Source organism: Leuresthes tenuis, unplaced genomic scaffold (genome assembly GCF_036924035.1).
Source record: "Leuresthes tenuis unplaced genomic scaffold, fLeuTen1.0.hap1 SCAF_23, whole genome shotgun sequence".
NCBI lineage: Eukaryota > Metazoa > Chordata > Actinopteri > Atheriniformes > Atherinopsidae > Leuresthes > Leuresthes tenuis.
In genome coordinates this window covers 6,902,182-6,928,976 of record NW_027325377.1, presented here as the reverse complement: position 1 = coordinate 6,928,976, position 26,795 = coordinate 6,902,182, and the positions used below count along the sequence as shown (strand labels likewise).

Genomic DNA, 26,795 nt, shown 5'->3' with positions numbered 1-26,795 from the left:
GGCTGACCAACTCATGTGCATGTACAAATTTGTTTAAAAACTGAAGAAAAAAAGAATCTGCAAAACCATGAAACACTACGGAATTCCCGTGTCTCACTGATCGGACGCAAGGCTCCTCTTGATACATTCAGCTAGTCTGAAAAACACACTGAGCAAAATCAGCAAGCTACAACTGTGACATCTATTCCTTTTGATGTATCAAGGAATGGATCGTTTGGTCAGAAATGGTCGTTAATTTGGAAGGACAAAGAAAGGACTGATACGGCTCCTCAACACATCATCTGATTTGACAATAAGTGCCCATGGGGACTGGAGTTCACCTGCGTTCACCTAAATGGAATAATAGTCTATTGCCTTAAAAAACGCATAGATCAATGCAAATGACCTGAGGACAAGTGCAAGGGGAAATTAGGGTTACGAGAAAACTGCATTCTCAGCACACCAATTAAAGGGGAATTAGCTTGGTCAGAAATGGTCGAAATGGTCGTTAATTTGGAAGGACAAAGAAAGGACTGATACGGCTCCTCAACACATCATCTGATTTGACAATAAGTGCCCATGGGGACTGGAGTTCACCTGCGTTCACCTAAATGGAATAATAGTCTATTGCCTTAAAAAACGCATAGATCAATGCAAATGACCTGAGGACAAGTGCAAGGGGAAATTAGGGTTACGAGAAAACTGCATTCTCAGCACACCAATTAAAGGGGAATTAGCTTGGTCAGAAATGGTCGAAATGGTCGTTAATTTGGAAGGACTAAGAAAGGACTGATATGGCTCCTAAACAAATAAGTGCCCACGGGGACTGGAGTTGACCTGCGTCCACCTAAATGGAATAATAGTCTATTGCCTTAAAAAACGCATAGATCAATGCAAATGACCTGAGGACAAGTGCAAGGGGAAATTAGGGTTACGAGAAAACTGCATTCTCAGCACACCAATTAAAGGGGAATTAGCTTGGTCAGAAATGGTTGAAATGGTCGTTAATTTGGAAGGACAAAGAAAGGACTGATACGGCTCCTCAACACATCATCTGATTTGACAATAAGTGCCCATGGGGACTGGAGTTCACCTGCGTTCACCTAAATGGAATAATAGTCTATTGCCTTAAAAAACGCATAGATCAATGCAAATGACCTGAGGACAAGTGCAAGGGGAAATTAGGGTTACGAGAAAACTGCATTCTCAGCACACCAATTAAAGGGGAATTAGCTTGGTCAGAAATGGTCGAAATGGTCGTTAATTTGGAAGGACAAAGAAAGGACTGATACGGCTCCTCAACACATCATCTGATTTGACAATAAGTGCCCATGGGGACTGGAGTTCACCTGCGTTCACCTAAATGGAATAATAGTCTATTGCCTTAAAAAACGCATAGATCAATGCAAATGACCTGAGGACAAGTGCAAGGGGAAATTAGGGTTACGAGAAAACTGCATTCTCAGCACACCAATTAAAGGGGAATTAGCTTGGTCAGAAATGGTCGAAATGGTCGTTAATTTGGAAGGACTAAGAAAGGACTGATATGGCTCCTAAACAAATAAGTGCCCACGGGGACTGGAGTTGACCTGCGTCCACCTAAATGGAATAATAGTCTATTGCCTTAAAAAACGCATAGATCAATGCAAATGACCTGAGGACAAGTGCAAGGGGAAATTAGGGTTACGAGAAAACTGCATTCTCAGCACACCAATTAAAGGGGAATTAGCTTGGTCAGAAATGGTCGAAATGGTCGTTAATTTGGAAGGACAAAGAAAGGACTGATACGGCTCCTCAACACATCATCTGATTTGACAATAAGTGCCCATGGGGACTGGAGTTCACCTGCGTTCACCTAAATGGAATAATAGTCTATTGCCTTAAAAAACGCATAGATCAATGCAAATGACCTGAGGACAAGTGCAAGGGGAAATTAGGGTTACGAGAAAACTGCATTCTCAGCACACCAATTAAAGGGGAATTAGCTTGGTCAGAAATGGTCGAAATGGTCGTTAATTTGGAAGGACTAAGAAAGGACTGATATGGCTCCTAAACAAATAAGTGCCCACGGGGACTGGAGTTGACCTGCGTCCACCTAAATGGAATAATAGTCTATTGCCTTAAAAAACGCATAGATCAATGCAAATGACCTGAGGAAAAGTGCAAGGGGAAATTAGGGTTACGAGAAAACTGCATTCTCAGCACACCAATAAGAGGGGAATTAGCTCAAGTGGTAGAGCGCTCGCTTAGCATAGGCAGGGAGCCAATCTTTCCGCCCGCCTCGCCAGCAAAAAGACCCCAAAAAATAAAGAATAAAGAAATATCATTGACATTATTCCCTGCAGCTATATTCAGGCGATATCTCTGAACATTGTTAGTTGTATGTTAATTGAGTCACCTGGCGTGAGGTAGATGCGAACCGGAGATCTGCCGGACAGAGCTATGACGCTCCCCACCCCAGCGATCAGAAATCCGATTGCGATTTCTGATCATTGTATTAATTAATACTTATTCTGTGTGTATTACTAAGAACATGGCTTTAGCTTTAGGATTCTATGCCCCCAATGACAAGTAATTATTATCTGTTTATTGTTATTATAATAATAATAGCCATAATAATAATAATAAGACTGATGCCATAACAGTGTCACGTTATTGTATTTATTCATACTTATTATTTTGTGTTTATTATGAAGAACATTGCTGGCTTTAAGATCACATGCCCCTCATTGGCTTGTAATGTTTATTTCTGTTTCTGTGTAATGATAATAACAATAAAGTGTGTCTTCAAAGGCTGTGGGACAATATGGAGCTTTTTTGATGATGTCTTAAATGTTGGTACAATCAGATTTAATGTATATGGACATATAAGTAAAATAAACAAATATTTAAGAATCAAGAGTCTTTATTGTCTGTATATGAGGCAATGACATTTTAATAAAACACTGAAGTGAAACTACAGAAAAGTAAAAAACTGTACACTAAGTAAAAAAAATAAATAAGTAAAAGCATAAAAACTATATACATTCTATACATGGATATACAATATTTACAAGCAAAACAGTTGTAATTTATTTTGCTGGTGGTCTTTTCTCTTTTAACCACTCTTCAAGTGTTTTTTCATTCGAGGCACGCGAGCAGAATGTTTCATTCCCGTGACGGCTGTGCCCGAACTCCTTTGTTTTCGGGTGGCCACACTGGCTACAGGTGTTGTAGCCGACTCCTCTGACATATTTCCTTTTTTGGACTCCACTCTCCTCCTCAAGAGCCCGCCGGCGCCTGTTCCTCTCTGTGTACCGGGACACAGGAGCAGCAGGGGACTGAATTAGTGGAGCTGGGCCCGCACTAGAAGTTGAGGCACCAGACGCTGTCAGTACCAGTGACACAGTATTGACTGGATTAATGATGAAAGTGCCAAACTGTGGTGACATGGGCTGCGCAGGGTCTGGTGCCTTGGGGGAGGGTAAAATAGGGTGTGCCCTGGTGGCAGCAGCGGGCCGTCGGCCTGGCCGCAGAACAGGAGCCTGTCCTTCCAGATTTGGAGGGAGGACAAACTCATGTCTTGGGCCAGATGTGGAGGGAAGGAGCCCCAGCTTCTCCTTTGGTGGTGGAAGCTGGTCGGGTGCCAGAGGAATCGGGTTGGTTGGAGCCATTCCCTGAGAAAGGACACTCTTCTCCTGGCTCTTCTGTCGCCGTTGAAACCTGAGAGAAGACCATTTTTTGTTAGATATGTATTCATTAGAGAACTATTCAGTCAATTTGAGGTGAATAATGTGCCTGACCTACCACTGAATGAGTGTCCTCTGATTTAGCTCAAAGAGCTGGATCATCGTCTCAGCCAGGACCCCAGGACTGCTAAGCACCAAGTCCCGGATGTGGTGGTAGTCGCTCAGGATCTTGGACCATCTGGGGGTGGAAACTCCAGCCTTCTTGGTGGTAGTCTTGTGCAAAGTGCACAGCCTTATGCACATTGCCTCCACCAAGCGGCTGGTGCTGGGCCACTGTGCTGGCCCCCCAGGATGTCCTATCAAGCAGCGCTTCACACTCTCCACACCCGGCGTGACTCCAGACCGCTTAGGAGCCTTAAAACGACCACTTGTCAGTCGCGGCTGATGACGAGGCTGGTAGTTGACCCGCTCTTTGTCGCCTTCAGGGAGAGCTGTCCACAGCTGGATGACCTGGGTCACCTGCAGCTCAGTGAGGTAAGAGGCCTCACGGAGACCCACCAGATAAGCAGCGAGATCCTGGACCTTGTCCCACCCAGCGAGCCCATCTGGTCCGATGACCACTCCCTAATAAATAAACCGATTAATAGTAATATATCTGAAATAAAATGTAATTGGATTTAAATAGCCCTTAATGTGTCTTACCTGAGCCTCGTTGGACGGATTGCCTTCACTCTTCAGAGCAGCCTGAGAAGTGTCAGGAAGCTCTGAAGGGGCGGCGGCAGAATGTTGTCCTCCATCACGTGACGTGGACGGCAGATTAGCAGGTGATGCAGGGGCCTGGGGTGGAGAGGCCTGAGGACTCGTCATCAACGATGAGGGCCTGTTCACCAGATCACGACAGGGGTCATCCTCATGGAGCACAGGAACTGTGATGTCGTTCAAGGTCTCCTCTTCAAACCCCTCATCCTGTACATCCTCATCATTGACTTCCTGCACCAGCCTGTCCTCCTCCTCTGGGTTCTGGAGCACAGGAGTCAGTGTATTGCCGGTCTGGCTGTACAGATACTCCATTCCCAGCAATTCACCTACAAAAACAAAACAGAAAAAAGAAAGTAATTCATATTTAATCTAATCTACTATCTATCTAATAATTTTGTCCTCATCTCGGCTGACATCTCCTGGACAGACAACATCACAGCGGTCATCATGAAGGCTCAGCAGCAGCTACACTTTCCCTTCCCACTGCATCAAGATACCTTGTGCACCTTCACATTCACTGATTAAGGAGTTGCTTTTAATCTCATTGTACATATATATTGAGATAGTCTATTCTATTCTAATACATTAAAGGTTTAACTGATTAATAAATAGTGACATTAAATATCAAATTAATCATGGTGTTCTTTTTCATGTTGAAAGGGGCACAATGTCTTGCCTGTGTATGCTCCAGGCGTGCGGTAGCGCTCATCCCAGCGTCTCTGCAGCACCCTTTGGCTGAGCTGGTCCACTGCCTCTCTCAGAGCACTGCCATAGGAGCGGAAAGCAGGCGCTCCTTTCACGGCGTCCTCCATCCGGTCATCATTCCAGCGCATCAGCCCTTCCAGAAGATACGCTTGGAAATGCGCATCACTGGCACTGGTTCCTGAAGGGTAAATGCACAGAGAAGCATTTGTCACATTAGATATTCAGAACATATGACATGCATATGCTATGAAGTATCTGTAATGTGTAATAGAATTACAACCAGATAATGAGAAAAAAATAAAAATAGGTAGTAACCCGTATGTATGCAATACCTGGAATGAATCTGTTTAAGTGGAGGTGGAAGGACTCCAGGGAGGTAGAGCCACGGGCACACCTGTAGCAGCACAGCTCCACACCGCCTTTCTTCAGGGTGCCCGTCTTTATGTAAAGCGGGAAGTCCTCTGGGTCTTGGATACAGCCGACGTGTTTCCTCTGCTCCTGCCATATCTGCTGGATCCGTTCGTGGTCCAGCAGAGGAACACCCAGAGTGTCCTTCCCGCTTGTACTGTCAAACAGACTGATCAGTGACCCAATCAGTCTGGTGGTCTCCTCTACCCCTCTGGTCCTCCTCCTGCAGTGCAGCGCCAACTCCCTCCGGGTAATGCGAGTGGTCAGCGTCTCCTCCGAGATGTGGCCAATCCTCTTCGCTGCCAGCTCACTCTCCTTGGCACGGCGAAGAGCAGCAACATCTTCCGGATCCCACTCGAAAATGCACGTGGACAGGCGTGCCATGAAAATGCTGTAGAGGAGGTGAGCCTCAGTTGTGACGCCTGCAGCAAACCGCCGCATGAAATGCCAGATATCAAGGCGCACCTGAAGCTCATCCCACTCTGCAAACATGGCCTTCACCCGACAAAGGCCATGCTGACTGCAGCAGTCTCTGTCCACGTACATTATTTTTGGTGGCTCCTCTCCTGCCGCCCTGTACCGCTTCATTAGGCCAGTTGCCATCGCGTCAAGTGCCTGTCCCTCACCGGCTGTCATGACCGAGACAAGAACTTGACCGTGCTCGTTGCCCACATTAGTGCACCAGGCAGCTGTACCTGCAGCAGCACCAGCAAGTTTCTTGGTAACCTATTCAGAAAAGATAAAATTAGAAAAGATTAGAAAAAAAAAAAGTTAAAATCAGTATTCATTATGTATACACTCAAAATTCTGCATATAAACAGGGCTGTGATACCTTTTTTGTGGAGTCCATCTTGAGGACAGAGCCAAAGATGCTGGTTATTTTGGCCTTCACCTCATGCAGTCGCCCAAGAACATCCCTGGCATACACAGCCAACAGCCACTTGGGCTTGGGAAGGGCTGGTAAGAGGGGAGGCTCAGCGAATGCAGGGGTGTGCACAACAGAGGACCTTGTGAATGGTTCACAAGCTGTCAGGTACTGCAGGACACGCTGCATCCACGCTTCGCTGTGTTGTTCCTGCAGTTTTCTGTACAGTTGAGTCACACTGTTGCCCATTGTCCTCTCCCTCATCATCCTCAGCACCCGGATGTCACATGAGTATCTAAGGAAAATAAAGAGTGTAATGACTAAAGAACAACACAAATGTAAGCACCTCATAATGGTTGACATTCATTATGAATTACCTGTATGTAAGCAAAGCTGGAAATTGGCTGCGGTGGCCCATATCCAGCTGGCCTAAGATGTCCTCAGACCAAGCGGGATACTTTTTAGAGCAGCGTTTGCACTCCAGATACTCAGTGGCAAGATCATACCACCCATCAATGTCCAAAACCTTGCGCACTGTTTGGTACAGCCCTGCTGCTGTTAGTCTGTGCTTGCCACAGGCTGGACGGACACAGACGAGAGGAAACAGCCACATCTTCTGGGGCATCCATAAGAAGACTGGCCGACAGAAGAACTGGTCAGGTGAGGCGGGAGGCTGGGTGTGTATGAGAGGGGCCTGAGGAGGATGCCACCAAAGCTTCAGCGGGGTCACTAGCTCTGGCTTGCCGGTTCGTGGGTTGGCCTTGAATAACGTGCGCCGAATCCACTCCTGCTGGAAAGATGGAAGCTGACCCTTCCAGTGACTTGGGAGCTCAGCTGGTGGCTGATGAATGACAAGACCTGGTATCGCTGCTGGTGGAGGATCGGCACAGGCCTCAAGGTGCACAGTGGCTGCAAGAGCTAATGAAGGAGAAGTGAGGCAAACAGGCAGCAAAACAATATTAGGTTGACTGTTGCGTTTCATATTAAGATGCCATAAATGCAGCTCACAAACAGGCGCCGTGCAGAAATACTACAGAAAGAAACTGAAAAAAATGGTGTTAAAATGCAAAAAAGCCAGTGGAACTTTTAGATGCAAGAAATATGAAGTAAATACAGCTGAATTTTAAATGAAATGATGTTAAAAAGTTACAATTAAATGAAATAGAGTAAGGAAAATTATGCAAAATGAATTCAGTCGACTTAATGATGCCCACAGATATGAAACATGCACACAGACACTGTAATGACTACTATTCTAATCGTTAGAACAACGAATGTTCACCGTCCTGTGGGCTCAGAGGGAGAGGGAGGCAGAGGGAGTTAGAGGGAGCTAAAGCGTGAATGGGAGGAGCATGCGGTGTAACTGTGAAAAATTCAGGTGATTGTTTTAGAGCACACGGATGTGCAGAGTTAAGTTGAAGTGAGCAGGGATAAGCAAAATAACAATACACAGACACCTTTGTACATCCTTAAGGTTTGGAAGAAGTGCACTCAAAGAATGCATCCCGGTTGATGTGATATATTTCTGTATTGTGAAGAAAAATATATTTAAAACGTAGAAATTTTCCACAAAATAATGCTTTTTAGTGTTGTCACTAAACATTCACACAATATTTGTGTCATATGCCACACCTGTATTTAGCTGTGCTTCACATTGCGCTGCAGCAGATACCAGCTCCTCATCATCATCCTCAGAAGTGCCTGATGAACAAATATTAAAACTATCAGGCCTACTGTTAACAACACACAGAGACAAATGTTCACAAGATGCTGCGCACTTACCAGCAGAGAAAAGCTGTTTGGTCGGGGGTTTGGAAGGTGGTGGTAAGGGACACTGTGGTGCTGGAGCTGAAAAAAATGGACAAGTCTGTGTAGTCAAGTAAAATGGTAAAGCCACACATGTAGAACTGCTGTCGGGGAAATTCAAAGTTCAAACTCCTACTCACAGGGTTTAACTGGTGATGTCAGCTTTTTTGCCAGCTGTGAGGGAGACAAATGTTTGCCCCGCGCCAACAGCGCTTTCACAGTGGCAGTTTTCCATGGACCAGTTTGGAGTCCTGGTGCAGAGGAAGTGGAGGCTGCAGATGGAGGTGCAGAGGAAGTGGAGGCTGCAGATGGAGGTGCAGAGGAAGTGGAGGCAGATGTCCGTCTCTTCAAGACATATGCCTTGAACAAGGCCATGTTGGTGTTGGGCCGGGCATCTGCTCTGACCAGGTAATTAATGAGGGCCTGGGCCTCCTTGCTGTGGTCCTCATAAACCTCCTTCATGGAGCGGCCCTTAAATTCTCCAAACTCCACCATCAAAAAGCCCGGGTCTCCAGTTTCCTGTGCTTTAGCCTGCATGTCCTGCTTCTTCCTAAACTTCTCCAGTTCCTCTGTCATCTCTCTGATTTGGGAAGTGTACTGCAGGAAAAGCTGTTTATTTTGTGCTAGCGGGTTTTCCTGTGCTCTTTCTTTCGAGATACTATCCACTAAATATAGTGCATAGCTAAGATTGTGCTCCAGGAGCCATCTAAATCTCTGGCCTTGGTACATACCAAACTGAAGCTGGCAGTGAGCCAGTACTAAAAAGTCATCAGTTTGGTCTCCACCATGGCCAGTGACAAAAGTCCTGGCCTCTGCCAGCACCTCCTCTTTGGGTTTCGCCCTTACAGGCCTGACACTGCCAAACCTCTTTGCCTCCTCCGACGGCGCCATGAGAAGTCTGGTTGAACTGGCTGACTGGCGGCGAAAAACTGGATATGCATACATTCTGTGAATGAAAATAAGGAAAAGTGTGTAAATTAAACTGTAACAGAGGCTGTTACATCCCATGGGTACTTGCAAGAGGCACAGTGACAGAGCTGAGGAAAAGTGTTTTTCTTCCCATCCATGCCACGCCCCCACCCAACACCCTCGCACCTGCTGTAACACAGAGGTGTGAAAAACAGCAGGGGGTGCAGCCAGAGCTTCTTTTCCACACTTAGCCTGAGGACCTGGTGGTTATTTATCTTTCTTTCAATCAGAAGAAAAATCAGCGAATCAGATCCGTGGATTAACGCCACATTAACATCACGCAACCTCCCCACAGGACCATGGAAAATGCCATTAGGCTAACTTTCAGTACATACAGTATATCTGTCCATATGGGCTTTAAGGCACGCAGCATAACATCATTAAGGCCTAAGATAATTGCTGTGACATTTATTAACTGTACTCTGTAACTGTAACCGGCACTTATTCGTGTCATATGGTAGCATGACAGCAACGTTTTACTCCTAGCCACATGTTACCTGTAACTAGCTACATTTTTCTAAACACAACTGTCAATATTTGGACATCTCTCCTGGCACTACTCCATCTATCCATCTATCCAACTATCCAACTACCCATCCATCCATCAATCCATTCATTCATTCATTCATTCATTCATCCGTTTTTTCGGCTTTCATAAAACAGCGCTTCGCTCATAATTCACACATAATCATCGCATACTTTTAACTTTTTATATTTTGCATTTTATGCTAAGTTTAGCAACACCCTTTGCTATTTATTAACGGTAGAAAAGCATACAAGTTTACAGTCGATAACGGAATGAAACAGGACGACTTACCTTAGCGATAGATGGAGAGACGAGAACTGCCTGACCGCAATGCTTCAAAATATGACGGAGGAGAGGGAGGAACGCTGATTGGTCAAAAGTAAGCCAGCAGAGGGAAGAACCGTGATTGGTCAAATGTAAGCCCAAAGTAAGCCCACAGGAGGAGACGTGATTGGTCAAAAGTAAGCCACAGGGAGACGTGATTGGCTAATGTGGGCTTACTTTGGGCTTACTTTGGGCTTACTTTGGCGAAATTGACGGAACTCAGCAAGCGCAAGTGAGAGGTAGCGGGATCAATGCCCGCATTCTCCAGGAAAATTTAACTTAAACTGTGAAGACTACCATTGTCACTTGATGTATTGTTGTTCTATACTTTGCATCTCACATTTGAGCTTCATAATATGCAATGACCTTTCAGGAAGAGGATATGAACTGCTCCTCCTTTCACAGAAGTGGAGTAATTATTATCTCACTGTAGGGATGTTTGAGGTTCTCTGATTTGCAAAAAAGGGTGAAAAAAATTAAACTGCACTTTGGATACGTCAAATTTAGGGTTGGGCTTTTACAATCTATTCAGTATTTACCAAGATATGGAAGGCTTATTAGGACAAATTAGAAAGGGCTTGCTTTCTGTGAAAACTGGTGGGATTAATGTCTACATTCCTCAGAAATCTTTTAGGTGCTCTTCTGGTTAGAGGACTTAACGGTCGTCTTATAAAGGCTGACCAACTCATGTGCATGTACAAATTTGTTTAAAAACTGAAGAAAAAAAGAATCTGCAAAACCATGAAACACTACGGAATTCCCGTGTCTCACTGATCGGACGCAAGGCTCCTCTTGATACATTCAGCTAGTCTGAAAAACACACTGAGCAAAATCAGCAAGCTACAACTGTGACATCTATTCCTTTTGATCTATAAAGGAATGGATCGTTTGGTCAGAAATGGTCGTTAATTTGGAAGGACAAAGAAAGGACTGATACGGCTCCTCAACACATCATCTGATTTGACAATAAGTGCCCATGGGGACTGGAGTTCACCTGCGTTCACCTAAATGGAATAATAGTCTATTGCCTTAAAAAACGCATAGATCAATGCAAATGACCTGAGGACAAGTGCAAGGGGAAATTAGGGTTACGAGAAAACTGCATTCTCAGCACACCAATTAAAGGGGAATTAGCTTGGTCAGAAATGGTCGAAATGGTCGTTAATTTGGAAGGACAAAGAAAGGACTGATACGGCTCCTCAACACATCATCTGATTTGACAATAAGTGCCCATGGGGACTGGAGTTCACCTGCGTTCACCTAAATGGAATAATAGTCTATTGCCTTAAAAAACGCATAGATCAATGCAAATGACCTGAGGACAAGTGCAAGGGGAAATTAGGGTTACGAGAAAACTGCATTCTCAGCACACCAATTAAAGGGGAATTAGCTTGGTCAGAAATGGTCGAAATGGTCGTTAATTTGGAAGGACTAAGAAAGGACTGATATGGCTCCTAAACAAATAAGTGCCCACGGGGACTGAAGTTGACCTGCGTCCACCTAAATGGAATAATAGTCTATTGCCTTAAAAAACGCATAGATCAATGCAAATGACCTGAGGAAAAGTGCAAGGGGAAATTAGGGTTACGAGAAAACTGCATTCTCAGCACACCAATAAGAGGGGAATTAGCTTGGTCAGAAATGGTCGAAATGGTCGTTAATTTGGAAGGACAAAGAAAGGACTGATACGGCTCCTCAACACATCATCTGATTTGACAATAAGTGCCCATGGGGACTGGAGTTCACCTGCGTTCACCTAAATGGAATAATAGTCTATTGCCTTAAAAAACGCATAGATCAATGCAAATGACCTGAGGACAAGTGCAAGGGGAAATTAGGGTTACGAGAAAACTGCATTCTCAGCACACCAATTAAAGGGGAATTAGCTTGGTCAGAAATGGTCGAAATGGTCGTTAATTTGGAAGGACTAAGAAAGGACTGATATGGCTCCTAAACAAATAAGTGCCCACGGGGACTGGAGTTGACCTGCGTCCACCTAAATGGAATAATAGTCTATTGCCTTAAAAAACGCATAGATCAATGCAAATGACCTGAGGAAAAGTGCAAGGGGAAATTAGGGTTACGAGAAAACTGCATTCTCAGCACACCAATTAAAGGGGAATTAGCTTGGTCAGAAATGGTCGAAATGGTCGTTAATTTGGAAGGACTAAGAAAGGACTGATATGGCTCCTAAACAAATAAGTGCCCACGGGGACTGGAGTTGACCTGCGTCCACCTAAATGGAATAATAGTCTATTGCCTTAAAAAACACATAGATCAATGCAAATTACCTGAGGACAAGTGCAAGGGGAAATTAGGGTTACGAGAAAACTGCATTCTCAGCACAGCAATTGAAGGGGAATTAACTGAAGTGGTAGAGCGCTTGCATCGCATGTGAGAGGTAGCGGGATCAATGCGCGCATTCTCCAGGAAGATGTAACTTAATCTGTGAAGACTACCATTGTCACTTGATGTATTGTTGTTCTATACTTTGCATCTCACATTTGAGCTTCATAATATGCAATGACCTTTCAGGAAGAGGATATGAACTGCTCCTCCTTTCACAGAAGTGGAGTAATTATTATCTCACTGTAGGGATGTTTGAGGTTCTCTGATTTGCAAAAAAGGGTGAAAAAAATTAAACTGCACTTTGGATACGTCAAATTTAGGTTTGGGCTTTTACAATCTATTCAGTATTTACCAAGATATGGAAGGCAAATTAGGACAAATTAGAAAGGGCTTGCTTTCTGTGAAAACTGGTGGGATTAATGTCTACATTCCTCAGAAATCTTTTAGGTGCTCTTCTGGTTAGAGGACTTAACGGTCGTCTTATAAAGGCTGACCAACTCATGTGCATGTACAAATTTGTTTAAAAACTGAAGAAAAAAAGAATCTGCAAAACCATGAAACACTACGGAATTCCCGTGTCTCACTGATCGGACGCAAGGCTCCTCTTGATACATTCAGCTAGTCTGAAAAACACACTGAGCAAAATCAGCAAGCTACAACTGTGACATCTATTCCTTTTGATCTATCAAGGAATGGATCGTTTGGTCAGAAATGGTCGTTAATTTGGAAGGACAAAGAAAGGACTGATACGGCTCCTCAACACATCATCTGATTTGCAAATAAGTTCCCACGGGGACTGGAGTTGACCTACGTTCATCTAAATGGAATAATAGTCTATTGCCTTAAAAAACATATAGATCAATGCAAATTACCTGAGGACAAGTGCAAGGGGAAATTAGGGTTACGAGAAAACTGCATTCTCAGCACAGCAATTGAAGGGGAATTAACTGAAGTGGTAGAGCGCTTGCATCGCATGTGAGAGGTAGCGGGATCAATGCGCGCATTCTCCAGGAAGATGTAACTTAATCTGTGAAGACTACCATTGTCACTTGATGTATTGTTGTTCTATACTTTGCATCTCACATTTGAGCTTCATAATATGCAATGACCCTTCAGGTAGAGGATATGAATTATTCCTCCTTTCACAGAAGTGGAGTAATTATTATCTCACTGTAGCGATGTTTGAGGTTCTGTGATTTGCAAAAAAAAAAGGGTGAAAAAAATTAAACTGCACTTTGGATACGTCAAGTTTAGGGTTGGGCTTTTACAATCTATTCAGTATATACCAAGATATGGAAGGCAAATTAGGACAAATTAGAAAGGGCTTGCTTTCTGTGGAAACTGGTGGGATTAATGTCTACATTCCTCAGAAATCTTTTAGGTGCTCTTCTGGTTAGAGGACTTAACCGTCGTCTTATAAAGGCTGACCAACGCATGTGCATTTACAAATTTGTTTAAAAGCTGAAGAAAAAAAGAATCTGCAAAACCATGAAACACTACGGAATTCCCGTGTCTCACTGATCGGACGCAAGGCTCCTCTTGATACATTCAGCTAGTCTAAAAAACACACTGAGCAAAATCAGCAAGCTACAACTGTGACATCTATTCCTTTTGATGTATCAAGGAATGGATCGTTTGGTCAGAAATGGTCGTTAATTTGGAAGGACAAAGAAAGGACTGATACGGCTCCTCAACACATCATCTGATTTGACAATAAGTGCCCATGGGGACTGGAGTTCACCTGCGTTCACCTAAATGGAATAATAGTCTATTGCCTTAAAAAACGCATAGATCAATGCAAATGACCTGAGGACAAGTGCAAGGGGAAATTAGGGTTACGAGAAAACTGCATTCTCAGCACACCAATTAAAGGGGAATTAGCTTGGTCAGAAATGGTCGAAATGGTCGTTAATTTGGAAGGACAAAGAAAGGACTGATACGGCTCCTCAACACATCATCTGATTTGACAATAAGTGCCCATGGGGACTGGAGTTCACCTGCGTTCACCTAAATGGAATAATAGTCTATTGCCTTAAAAAACGCATAGATCAATGCAAATGACCTGAGGACAAGTGCAAGGGGAAATTAGGGTTACGAGAAAACTGCATTCTCAGCACACCAATTAAAGGGGAATTAGCTTGGTCAGAAATGGTCGAAATGGTCGTTAATTTGGAAGGACTAAGAAAGGACTGATATGGCTCCTAAACAAATAAGTGCCCACGGGGACTGAAGTTGACCTGCGTCCACCTAAATGGAATAATAGTCTATTGCCTTAAAAAACGCATAGATCAATGCAAATGACCTGAGGAAAAGTGCAAGGGGAAATTAGGGTTACGAGAAAACTGCATTCTCAGCACACCAATAAGAGGGGAATTAGCTTGGTCAGAAATGGTCGTTAATTTGGAAGGACAAAGAAAGGACTGATACGGCTCCTCAACACATCATCTGATTTGACAATAAGTGCCCATTGGGACTGGAGTTCACCTGCGTTCACCTAAATGGAATAATAGTCTATTGCCTTAAAAAACGCATAGATCAATGCAAATGACCTGAGGACAAGTGCAAGGGGAAATTAGGGTTACGAGAAAACTGCATTCTCAGCACACCAATTAAAGGGGAATTAGCTTGGTCAGAAATGGTCGAAATGGTCGTTAATTTGGAAGGACTAAGAAAGGACTGATATGGCTCCTAAACAAATAAGTGCCCACGGGGACTGGAGTTGACCTGCGTCCACCTAAATGGAATAATAGTCTATTGCCTTAAAAAACGCATAGATCAATGCAAATGACCTGAGGAAAAGTGCAAGGGGAAATTAGGGTTACGAGAAAACTGCATTCTCAGCACACCAATAAGAGGGGAATTAGCTCAAGTGGTAGAGCGCTCGCTTAGCATGTGAGAGGTAGCGGGATCAATGCCCGCATTCTCCAGGAAGATGTAACTTAATCTGTGAAGACTACCATTGTCACTTGATGTATTGTTGTTCTATACTTTGCATCTCACATTTGAGCTTCATAATATGCAATGACCTTTCAGGAAGAGGATATGAACTGCTCCTCCTTTCACAGAAGTGGAGTAATTATTATCTCACTGTAGGGATGTTTGAGGTTCTCTGATTTGCAAAAAAGGGTGAAAAAAATTAAACTGCACTTTGGATACGTCTAATTTAGGGTTGGGCTTTTACAATCTATTCAGTATTTACCAAGATATGGAAGGCAAATTAGGACAAATTAGAAAAGGCTTGCTTTCTGTGAAAACTGGTGGGATTAATGTCTACATTCCTCAGAAATCTTTTAGGTGCTCTTCTGGTTAGAGGACTTAACGGTCGTCTTATAAAGGCTGACCAACTCATGTGCATGTACAAATTTGTTTAAAAACTGAAGAAAAAAAGAATCTGCAAAACCATGAAACACTACGGAATTCCCGTGTCTCACTGATCGGACGCAAGGCTCCTCTTGATACATTCAGCTAGTCTGAAAAACACACTGAGCAAAATCAGCAAGCTACAACTGTGACATCTATTCCTTTTGATCTATCAAGGAATGGATCGTTTGGTCAGAAATGGTCGTTAATTTGGAAGGACAAAGAAAGGACTGATACGGCTCCTCAACACATCATCTGATTTGCAAATAAGTGCCCATGGGGACTGGAGTTCACCTGCGTTCACCTAAATGGAATAATAGTCTATTGCCTTAAAAAACGCATAGATCAATGCAAATGACCTGAGGACAAGTGCAAGGGGAAATTAGGGTTACGAGAAAACTGCATTCTCAGCACACCAATTAAAGGGGAATTAGCTTGGTCAGAAATGGTCGAAATGGTCGTTAATTTGGAAGGACTAAGAAAGGACTGATATGGCTCCTAAACAAATAAGTGCCCACGGGGACTGGAGTTGACCTGCGTCCACCTAAATGGAATAATAGTCTATTGCCTTAAAAAACGCATAGATCAATGCAAATGACCTGAGGAAAAGTGCAAGGGGAAATTAGGGTTACGAGAAAACTGCATTCTCAGCACACCAATAAGAGGGGAATTAGCTTGGTCAGAAATGGTCGTTAATTTGGAAGGACAAAGAAAGGACTGATACGGCTCCTCAACACATTATCTGATTTGACAATAAGTGCCCATGGGGACTGGAGTTCACCTGCGTTCACCTAAATGGAATAATAGTCTATTGCCTTAAAAAACGCATAGATCAATGCAAATGACCTGAGGAAAAGTGCAAGGGGAAATTAGGGTTACGAGAAAACTGCATTCTCAGCACACCAATAAGAGGGGAATTAGCTTGGTCAGAAATGGTCGAAATGGTCGTTAATTTGGAAGGACAAAGAAAGGACTGATACGGCTCCTCAACACATCATCTGATTTGACAATAAGTGCCCATGGGGACTGGAGTTCACCTGCGTTCACCTAAATGGAATAATAGTCTATTGCCTTAAAAAACGCATAGATCAATGCAAATGACCTGAGGACAAGTGCAAGGGGAAATTAGGGTTACGAGAAAACTGCATTCTCAGCACACCAATTAAAGGGGAATTAGCTTGGTCAGAAATGGTCGAAATGGTCGTTAATTTGGAAGGACTAAGAAAGGACTGATATGGCTCCTAAACAAATAAGTGCCCACGGGGACTGGAGTTGACCTGCGTCCACCTAAATGGAATAATAGTCTATTGCCTTAAAAAACGCATAGATCAATGCAAATGACCTGAGGAAAAGTGCAAGGGGAAATTAGGGTTACGAGAAAACTGCATTCTCAGCACACCAATAAGAGGGGAATTAGCTCAAGTGGTAGAGCGCTCGCTTAGCATGTGAGAGGTAGCGGGATCAATGCCCGCATTCTCCAGGAAGATGTAACTTAATCTGTGAAGACTACCATTGTCACTTGATGTATTGTTGTTCTATACTTTGCATCTCACATTTGAGCTTCATAATATGCAATGACCTTTCAGGAAGAGGATATGAACTGCTCCTCCTTTCACAGAAGTGGAGTAATTATTATCTCACTGTAGGGATGTTTGAGGTTCTCTGATTTGCAAAAAAGGGTGAAAAAAATTAAACTGCACTTTGGATACGTCAAATTTAGGGTTGGGCTTTTACAATCTATTCAGTATTTACCAAGATATGGAAGGCAAATTAGGACAAATTAGAAAAGGCTTGCTTTCTGTGAAAACTGGTGGGATTAATGTCTACATTCCTCAGAAATCTTTTAGGTGCTCTTCTGGTTAGAGGACTTAACGGTCGTCTTATAAAGGCTGACCAACTCATGTGCATGTACAAATTTGTTTAAAAACTGAAGAAAAAAAGAATCTGCAAAACCATGAAACACTACGGAATTCCCGTGTCTCACTGATCGGACGCAAGGCTCCTCTTGATACATTCAGCTAGTCTGAAAAACACACTGAGCAAAATCAGCAAGCTACAACTGTGACATCTATTCCTTTTGATCTATCAAGGAATGGATCGTTTGGTCAGAAATGGTCGTTAATTTGGAAGGACAAAGAAAGGACTGATACGGCTCCTCAACACATCATCTGATTTGCAAATAAGTTCCCACGGGGACTGGAGTTGACCTACGTTCATCTAAATGGAATAATAGTCTATTGCCTTAAAAAACACATAGATCAATGCAAATTACCTGAGGACAAGTGCAAGGGGAAATTAGGGTTACGAGAAAACTGCATTCTCAGCACACCAATAAGAGGGGAATTAGCTTGGTCAGAAATGGTCGAAATGGTCGTTAATTTGGAAGGACAAAGAAAGGACTGATACGGCTCCTCAACACATCATCTGATTTGACAATAAGTGCCCATGGGGACTGGAGTTCACCTGCGTTCACCTAAATGGAATAATAGTCTATTGCCTTAAAAAACGCATAGATCAATGCAAATGACCTGAGGACAAGTGCAAGGGGAAATTAGGGTTACGAGAAAACTGCATTCTCAGCACACCAATTAAAGGGGAATTAGCTTGGTCAGAAATGGTCGAAATGGTCGTTAATTTGGAAGGACTAAGAAAGGACTGATATGGCTCCTAAACAAATAAGTTCCCACGGGGACTGGAGTTGACCTGCGTCCACCTAAATGGAATAATAGTCTATTGCCTTAAAAAACGCATAGATCAATGCAAATGACCTGAGGAAAAGTGCAAGGGGAAATTAGGGTTACGAGAAAACTGCATTCTCAGCACACCAATAAGAGGGGAATTAGCTCAAGTGGTAGAGCGCTCGCTGCGCAAAGGCAGGGAGCCGATCTTTCCGCTCGTCTCGCCAGCAAAAAGACCCAAAAAAATAAAGAATAAAGAAATATCATTGACATTATTCCCTACAGCTATATTCAGGCGATATCTCTGAGCATTATGGAACATTGTTAGTTGTATGTTAATTGAGTCACCTGGCGTGAGGTAGATGCGAACCGGAGATCTGCCGGACAGAGCTATGACGCTCCCCAGCGATCAGCGATCAGAAATCCGATTGCGATTTCTGATCATTGTATTAATTAATACTTATTCTGTGTGTATTACTAAGAATATGGCTTTAGCTTTAGGATTCTATGCCCCCAATGACAAGTAATTCTTATCTGTTTATTGTTATTATAATAATAATAGCCATAATAATAATAATAAGACTGATGCCATAACAGTGTCACGTTATTGTATTTATTCATACTTATTATTTTGTGTTTATTATGAAGAAGATTGCTGACTTTAAGATCACATGCCCCTCATTGGCTTGTAATGTTTATTTCTGTTTCTGTGTAATGATAATAACAATAAAGTGTGTCTTCAAAGGCTGTGGGACAATATGGAGCTTTTTTGATGATGTCTTAAATGTTGGTACAATCAGATTTAATGTATATGGACATATAAGTAAAATAAACAAATATTTAAGAATCAAGAGTCTTTATTGTCTGTATATGAGGCAATGACATTTTAATAAAACACTGAAGTGAAACTACAGAAAAGTAAAAAAAACTGTACACTAAGTAAAAAAAATAAATAAGTAAAAGCATAAAAACTATATACATTCTATACATGGATATACAATATTTACAAGCAAAACAGTTGTAATTTATTTTGCTGGTGGTCTTTTCTCTTTTAACCACTCTTCAAGTGTTTTTTCATTCGAGGCACGCGAGCAGAATGTTTCATTCCCGTGACGGCTGTGCCCGAACTCCTTTGTTTTCGGGTGGCCACACTGGCTACAGGTGTTGTAGCCGACTCCTCTGACATATTTCCTTTTTTGGACTCCACTCTCCTCCTCAAGAGCCCGCCGGCGCCTGTTCCTCTCTGTGTACCGGGACACAGGAGCAGCAGGGGACAGAATTAGTGGAGCTGGGCCCGCACTAGAAGTTGAGGCACCAGACGCTGTCAGTACCAGTGACACAGTATTGACTGGATTAATGATGAAAGTGCCAAACTGTGGTGACATGGGCTGCGCAGGGTCTGGTGCCTTGGGGGAGGGTAAAATAGGGTGTGCCCTGGTGGCAGCAGCGGGCCGTCGGCCTGGCCGCAGAACAGGAGCCTGTCCTTCCAGATTTGGAGGGAGGACAAACTCATGTCTTGGGCCAGATGTGGAGGGAAGGAGCCCCAGCTTCTCCTTTGGTGGTGGAAGCTGGTCGGGTGCCAGAGGAATCGGGTTGGTTGGAGCCATTCCCTGAGAAAGGACACTCTTCTCCTGGCTCTTCTGTCGCCGTTGAAACCTGAGAGAAGACCATTTTTTGTTAGATATGTATTCATTAGAGAACTATTCAGTCAATTTGAGGTGAATAATGTGCCTGACCTACCATTGAATGAGTGTCCTCTGATTTAGCTCAAAGAGCTGGATCATCGTCTCTGCCAGGACCCCGGGACTGCTAAGCACCAAGTCCCGGATGTGGTGGTAGTCGCTCAGGATCTTGGACCATCTGGGGGTGGAAACTCCAGCCTTCTTGGTGGTAGTCTTGTGCAAAGTGCACAGCCTTATGCACATTGCCTCCACCAAGCGGCTGGTGCTGGGCCACTGTGCTGGCCCCCCAGGATGTCCTATCAAGCAGCGCTTCACACTCTCCACACCCGGCGTGACTCCAGACCGCTTAGGAGCCTTAAAACGACCACTTGTCAGTCGTGGCTGATGACGAGGCTGGTAGTTGACCCGCTCTTTGTCGCCTTCAGGGAGAGCTGTCCACAGCTGGATGACCTGGGTCACCTGCAGCTCAGTGAGGTAAGAGGCCTCACGGAGACCCACCAGATAAGCAGCGAGATCCTGGACCTTGTCCCACCCAGCGAGCCCATCTGGTCCGATGACCACTCCCTAATAAATAAACCGATTAATAGTAATATATCTGAAATAAAATGTAATTGGATTTAAATAGCCCTTAATGTGTCTTACCTGAGCCTCGTTGGACGGATTGCCTTCACTCTTCAGAGCAGCCTGAGAAGTGTCAGGAAGCTCTGAAGGGGCGGCGGCAGGATGTTGTCCTCCATCACGTGACGTGGACGGCAGATTAGCAGGTGATGCAGGGGCCTGGGGTGGAGAGGCCTGAGGACTCGTCATCAACGATGAGGGCCTGTTCACCAGATCACGACAGGGGTCATCCTCATGGAGCACAGGAACTGTGATGTCGTTCAAGGTCTCCTCTTCAAACCCCTCATCCTGTACATCCTCATCATTGACTTCCTGCACCAGCCTGTCCTCCTCCTCTGGGTTCTGGAGCACAGGAGTCAGTGTATTGCCGGTCTGGCTGTACAGATACTCCATTCCCAGCAATTCACCTACAAAAACAAAACAGAAAAAAGAAAGTAATTCATATTTAATCTAATTTACTATCTATCTAATAATTTTGTCCTCATCTCGGCTGACATCTCCTGGACAGACAACATCACAGCGGTCATCATGAAGGCTCAGCAGCAGCTACACTTTCCCTTCCCACTGCATCAAGATACCTTGTGCACCTTCACATTCACTGATTAAGGAGTTGCTTTTAATCTCATTGTACATATATATTGAGATAGTCTATTCTATTCTAATACATTAAAGGTTTAACTGATTAATAAATAGTGACATTAAATATCAAATTAATCATGGTGTTCTTTTTCATGTTGAAAGGGGCACAATGTCTTGCCTGTGTATGCTCCAGGCGTGCGGTAGCGCTCATCCCAGCGTCTCTGCAGCACCCTTTGGCTGAGCTGGTCCACTGCCTCTCTCAGAGCACTGCCATAGGAGCGGAAAGCAGGCGCTCCTTTCACGGCGTCCTCCATCCGGTCATCATTCCAGCGCATCAGCCCTTCCAGAAGATACGCTTGGAAATGCGCATCACTGGCACTGGTTCCTGAAGGGTAAATGCACAGAGAAGCATTTGTCACATTAGATATTCAGAACATATGACATGCATATGCTATGAAGTATCTGTAATGTGTAATAGAATTACAACCAGATAATGAGAAAAAAATAAAAATAGGTAGTAACCCGTATGTATGCAATACCTGGAATGAATCTGTTTAAGTGGAGGTGGAAGGACTCCAGGGAGGTAGAGCCACGGGCACACCTGTAGCAGCACAGCTCCACACCGCCTTTCTTCAGGGTGCCCGTCTTTATGTAAAGCGGGAAGTCCTCTGGGTCTTGGATACAGCCGACGTGTTTCCTCTGCTCCTGCCATATCTGCTGGATCCGTTCGTGGTCCAGCAGAGGAACACCCAGAGTGTCCTTCCCGCTTGTACTGTCAAACAGACTGATCAGTGACCCAATCAGTCTGGTGGTCTCCTCTACCCCTCTGGTCCTCCTCCTGCAGTGCAGCGCCAACTCCCTCCGGGTAATGCGAGTGGTCAGCGTCTCCTCCGAGATGTGGCCAATCCTCTTCGCTGCCAGCTCACTCTCCTTGGCACGGCGAAGAGCAGCAACATCTTCCGGATCCCACTCGAAAATGCACGTGGACAGGCGTGCCATGAAAATGCTGTAGAGGAGGTGAGCCTCAGTTGTGACGCCTGCAGCAAACCGCCGCATGAAATGCCAGATATCAAGGCGCACCTGAAGCTCATCCCACTCTGCAAACATGGCCTTCACCCGACAAAGGCCATGCTGACTGCAGCAGTCTCTGTCCACGTACATTATTTTTGGTGGCTCCTCTCCTGCCGCCCTGTACCGCTTCATTAGGCCAGCTGCCATCGCGTCAAGTGCCTGTCCCTCACCGGCTGTCATGACCGAGACAAGAACTTGACCGTGCTCGTTGCCCACATTAGTGCACCAGGCAGCTGTACCTGCAGCAGCACCAGCAAGTTTCTTGGTAACCTATTCAGAAAAGATAAAATTAGAAAAGATTAGAAAAAAAAAAAAGTTAAAATCAGTATTCATTATGTATACACTCAAAATTCTGCATATAAACAGGGCTGTGATACCTTTTTTGTGGAGTCCATCTTGAGGACAGAGCCAAAGATGCTGGTTATTTTGGCCTTCACCTCATGCAGTCGCCCAAGAACATCCCTGGCATACACAGCCAACAGCCACTTGGGCTTGGGAAGGGCTGGTAAGAGGGGAGGCTCAGCGAATGCAGGGGTGTGCACAACAGAGGACCTTGTGAATGGTTCACAAGCTGTCAGGTACTGCAGGACACGCTGCATCCACGCTTCGCTGTGTTGTTCCTGCAGTTTTCTGTACAGTTGAGTCACACTGTTGCCCATTGTCCTCTCCCTCATCATCCTCAGCACCCGGATGTCACATGAGTATCTAAGGAAAATAAAGAGTGTAATGACTAAAGAACAACACAAATGTAAGCACCTCATAATGGTTGACATTCATTATGAATTACCTGTATGTAAGCAAAGCTGGAAATTGGCTGCGGTGGCCCATATCCAGCTGGCCTAAGATGTCCTCAGACCAAGCGGGATACTTTTTAGAGCAGCGTTTGCACTCCAGATACTCAGTGGCAAGATCATACCACCCATCAATGTCCAAAACCTTGCGCACTGTTTGGTACAGCCCTGCTGCTGTTAGTCTGTGCTTGCCACAGGCTGGACGGACACAGACGAGAGGAAACAGCCACATCTTCTGGGGCATCCATAAGAAGACTGGCCGACAGAAGAACTGGTCAGGTGAGGCGGGAGGCTGGGTGTGTATGAGAGGGGCCTGAGGAGGATGCCACCAAAGCTTCAGCGGGGTCACTAGCTCTGGCTTGCCGGTTCGTGGGTTGGCCTTGAATAACGTGCGCCGAATCCACTCCTGCTGGAAAGATGGAAGCTGACCCTTCCAGTGACTTGGGAGCTCAGCTGGTGGCTGATGAATGACAAGACCTGGTATCGCTGCTGGTGGAGGATCGGCACAGGCCTCAAGGTGCACAGTGGCTGCAAGAGCTAATGAAGGAGAAGTGAGGCAAACAGGCAGCAAAACAATATTAGGTTGACTGTTGCGTTTCATATTAAGATGCCATAAATGCAGCTAACAAACAGGCGCCGTGCAGAAATACTACAGAAAGAAACTGAAAAAAATGGTGTTAAAATGCAAAAAAGCCAGTGGAACTTTTAGATGCAAGAAATATGAAGTAAATACAGCTGAATTTTAAATGAAATGATGTTAAAAAGTTACAATTAAATGAAATAGAGTAAGGAAAATTATGCAAAATGAATTCAGTCGAATTAATGATGCCCACAGATATGAAACATGCACACAGACACTGTAATGACTACTATTCTAATCGTTAGAACAACGAATGTTCACCGTCCTGTGGGCTCAGAGGGAGAGGGAGGCAGAGGGAGTTAGAGGGAGCTAAAGCGTGAATGGGAGGAGCATGCGGTGTAACTGTGAAAAATTCAGGTGATTGTTTTAGAGCACACGGATGTGCAGAGTTAAGTTGAAGTGAGCAGGGATAAGCAAAATAACAATACACAGACACCTTTGTACATCCTTAAGGTTTGGAAGAAGTGCACTCAAAGAATGCATCCCGGTTGATGTGATATATTTCTGTATTGTGAAGAAAAATATATTTAAAACGTAGAAATTTTCCACAAAATAATGCTTTTTAGTGTTGTCACTAAACATTCACACAATATTTGTGTCATATGCCACACCTGTATTTAGCTGTGCTTCACATTGCGCTGCAGCAGATACCAGCTCCTCATCATCATCCTCAGAAGTGCCTGATGAACAAATATTAAAACTATCAGGCCTACTGTTAACAACACACAGAGACAAATGTTCACAAGATGCTGCGCACTTACCAGCAGAGAAAAGCTGTTTGGTCGGGGGTTTGGAAGGTGGTGGTAAGGGACACTGTGGTGCTGGAGCTGAAAAAAATGGACAAGTCTGTGTAGTCAAGTAAAATGGTAAAGCCACACATGTAGAACTGCTGTCGGGGAAATTCAAAGTTCAAACTCCTACTCACAGGGTTTAACTGGTGATGTCAGCTTTTTTGCCAGCTGTGAGGGAGACAAATGTTTGCCCCGCGCCAACAGCGCTTTCACAGTGGCAGTTTTCCATGGACCAGTTTGGAGTCCTGGTGCAGAGGAAGTGGAGGCTGCAGATGGAGGTGCAGAGGAAGTGGAGGCTGCAGATGGAGGTGCAGAGGAAGTGGAGGCAGATGTCCGTCTCTTCAAGACATATGCCTTGAACAAGGCCATGTTGGTGTTGGGCCGGGCATCTGCTCTGACCAGGTAATTAATGAGGGCCTGGGCCTCCTTGCTGTGGTCCTCATAAACCTCCTTCATGGAGCGGCCCTTAAATTCTCCAAACTCCACCATCAAAAAGCCCGGGTCTCCAGTTTCCTGTGCTTTAGCCTGCATGTCCTGCTTCTTCCTAAACTTCTCCAGTTCCTCTGTCATCTCTCTGATTTGGGAAGTGTACTGCAGGAAAAGCTGTTTATTTTGTGCTAGCGGGTTTTCCTGTGCTCTTTCTTTCGAGATACTATCCACTAAATATAGTGCATAGCTAAGATTGTGCTCCAGGAGCCATCTAAATCTCTGGCCTTGGTACATACCAAACTGAAGCTGGCAGTGAGCCAGTACTAAAAAGTCATCAGTTTGGTCTCCACCATGGCCAGTGACAAAAGTCCTGGCCTCTGCCAGCACCTCCTCTTTGGGTTTCGCCCTTACAGGCCTGACACTGCCAAACCTCTTTGCCTCCTCCGACGGCGCCATGAGAAGTCTGGTTGAACTGGCTGACTGGCGGCGAAAAACTGGATATGCATACATTCTGTGAATGAAAATAAGGAAAAGTGTGTAAATTAAACTGTAACAGAGGCTGTTACATCCTATGGGTACTTGCAAGAGGCACAGTGACAGAGCTGAGGAAAAGTGTTTTTCTTCCCATCCATGCCACGCCCCCACCCAACACCCTCGCACCTGCTGTAACACAGAGGTGTGAAAAACAGCAGGGGGTGCAGCCAGAGCTTCTTTTCCACACTTAGCCTGAGGACCTGGTGGTTATTTATCTTTCTTTCAATCAGAAGTAAAATCAGCGAATCAGATCCGTGGATTAACGCCACATTAACATCACGCAACCTCCCCACAGGACCATGGAAAATGCCATTAGGCTAACTTTCAGTACATACAGTATATCTGTCCATATGGGCTTTAAGGCACGCAGCATAACATCATTAAGGCCTAAGATAATTGCTGTGACATTTATTAACTGTACTCTGTAACTGTAACCGGCACTTATTCGTGTCATATGGTAGCATGACAGCAACGTTTTACTCCTAGCCACATGTTACCTGTAACTAGCTAAATTTTTCTAAACACAACTGTCAATATTTGGACATCTCTCCTGGCACTACTCCATCTATCCATCTATCCAACTATCCAACTACCCATCCATCCATCAATCCATCCATTCATTCATTCATTCATCCGTTTTTTCGGCTTTCATAAAACAGCGCTTCGCTCATAATTCACACATAATCATCGCATACTTTTAACTTTTTATATTTTGCATTTTATGCTAAGTTTAGCAACACCCTTTGCTATTTATTTACGGTAGAAAAGCATACAAGTTTACATTCGATAACGGAATGAAACAGGACGACTTACCTTAGCGATAGATGGAGAGACGAGAACTGCCTGACCGCAATGCTTCAAAATATGACGGAGGAGAGGGAGGAACGCTGATTGGTCAAAAGTAAGCCAGCAGAGGGAAGAACCGTGATTGGTCAAATGTAAGCCCAAAGTAAGCCCACAGGAGGAGACGTGATTGGTCAAAAGTAAGCCACAGGGAGACGTGATTGGCTAATGTGGGCTTACTTTGGGCTTACTTTGGGCTTACTTTGGCGAAATTGACGGAACTCAGCAAGCGCAAGTGAGAGGTAGCGGGATCAATGCCCGCATTCTCCAGGAAAATTTAACTTAAACTGTGAAGACTACCATTGTCACTTGATGTATTGTTGTTCTATACTTTGCATCTCACATTTGAGCTTCATAATATGCAATGACCTTTCAGGAAGAGGATATGAACTGCTCCTCCTTTCACAGAAGTGGAGTAATT

At 44.3% G+C, this 26,795-nt stretch overlaps 3 protein-coding genes across 3 annotated transcripts; all 3 read right to left on the bottom strand.

Annotated features, from left to right (window-relative positions):
• Positions 1 to 6,367: 6,367 nt before the first annotated feature.
• Positions 6,368 to 9,151, bottom strand: LOC140282889 (uncharacterized). The gene is made up of 6 exons (XM_072377468.1): positions 8,331 to 9,151; positions 8,167 to 8,232; positions 8,017 to 8,085; positions 7,842 to 7,909; positions 6,762 to 7,302; positions 6,368 to 6,679 (listed from the first exon to the last, which is right to left on the bottom strand). Exons 1-4 carry the CDS (start codon positions 9,133 to 9,135, stop codon positions 7,854 to 7,856), a joined length of 996 nt encoding a protein of 331 aa, XP_072233569.1. The 5' UTR covers positions 9,136 to 9,151; the 3' UTR covers positions 6,368 to 6,679; positions 6,762 to 7,302; positions 7,842 to 7,853.
• Positions 9,152 to 19,392: 10,241 nt separating this feature from the next.
• On the bottom strand, positions 19,393 to 21,262 carry LOC140282549 (uncharacterized). Its single transcript, XM_072377005.1, has 4 exons — positions 21,192 to 21,262; positions 20,721 to 21,103; positions 20,137 to 20,642; positions 19,393 to 20,052 (listed from the first exon to the last, which is right to left on the bottom strand). Exons 2-4 carry the CDS (start codon positions 21,087 to 21,089, stop codon positions 19,422 to 19,424), a joined length of 1,506 nt encoding a protein of 501 aa, XP_072233106.1. The 5' UTR covers positions 21,090 to 21,103; positions 21,192 to 21,262; the 3' UTR covers positions 19,393 to 19,421.
• A 1,477-nt stretch (positions 21,263 to 22,739) lies between these two features.
• On the bottom strand, positions 22,740 to 25,523 carry LOC140282874 (uncharacterized). Its single transcript, XM_072377451.1, has 6 exons — positions 24,703 to 25,523; positions 24,539 to 24,604; positions 24,389 to 24,457; positions 24,214 to 24,281; positions 23,134 to 23,674; positions 22,740 to 23,051 (listed from the first exon to the last, which is right to left on the bottom strand). The coding sequence occupies exons 1-4, from the start codon at positions 25,505 to 25,507 to the stop codon at positions 24,226 to 24,228; spliced, it is 996 nt and encodes a 331-aa protein (XP_072233552.1). The 5' UTR covers positions 25,508 to 25,523; the 3' UTR covers positions 22,740 to 23,051; positions 23,134 to 23,674; positions 24,214 to 24,225.
• Positions 25,524 to 26,795: the final 1,272 nt, after the last annotated feature.

What these genes read in the sequence shown, in the direction of transcription:
- LOC140282889 (XM_072377468.1), bottom strand. Translation starts at nt 9,135, where the DNA reads ATGTATGCATATCCAGTTTTTCGCCGCCAGTCAGCCAGTTCAACCAGA. An exon ending in CAAACAGCTTTTCTCTGCTG is followed by an intron (nt 8,086 to 8,166) that starts GTAAGTGCGCAG and finishes TTTGTTCATCAG; the next exon opens with GCACTTCTGAGGATGATGAT. An exon ending in TGAAGCACAGCTAAATACAG is followed by an intron (nt 7,910 to 8,016) that starts GTGTGGCATATG and finishes TTCACAATACAG; the next exon opens with AAATATATCACATCAACCGG.
- LOC140282549 (XM_072377005.1), bottom strand. Translation starts at nt 21,089, where the DNA reads ATGGAGTATCTGTACAGCCAGACCGGCAATACACTGACTCCTGTGCTC. An exon ending in ATCCGTCCAACGAGGCTCAG is followed by an intron (nt 20,643 to 20,720) that starts GTAAGACACATT and finishes TTTATTTATTAG; the next exon opens with GGAGTGGTCATCGGACCAGA. An exon ending in CAGAGGACACTCATTCAATG is followed by an intron (nt 20,053 to 20,136) that starts GTAGGTCAGGCA and finishes GTCTTCTCTCAG; the next exon opens with GTTTCAACGGCGACAGAAGA.
- LOC140282874 (XM_072377451.1), bottom strand. Translation starts at nt 25,507, where the DNA reads ATGTATGCATATCCAGTTTTTCGCCGCCAGTCAGCCAGTTCAACCAGA. An exon ending in GACATCACCAGTTAAACCCT is followed by an intron (nt 24,605 to 24,702) that starts GTGAGTAGGAGT and finishes CATTTTTTTCAG; the next exon opens with CTCCAGCACCACAGTGTCCC. An exon ending in TGAAGCACAGCTAAATACAG is followed by an intron (nt 24,282 to 24,388) that starts GTGTGGCATATG and finishes TTCACAATACAG; the next exon opens with AAATATATCACATCAACCGG.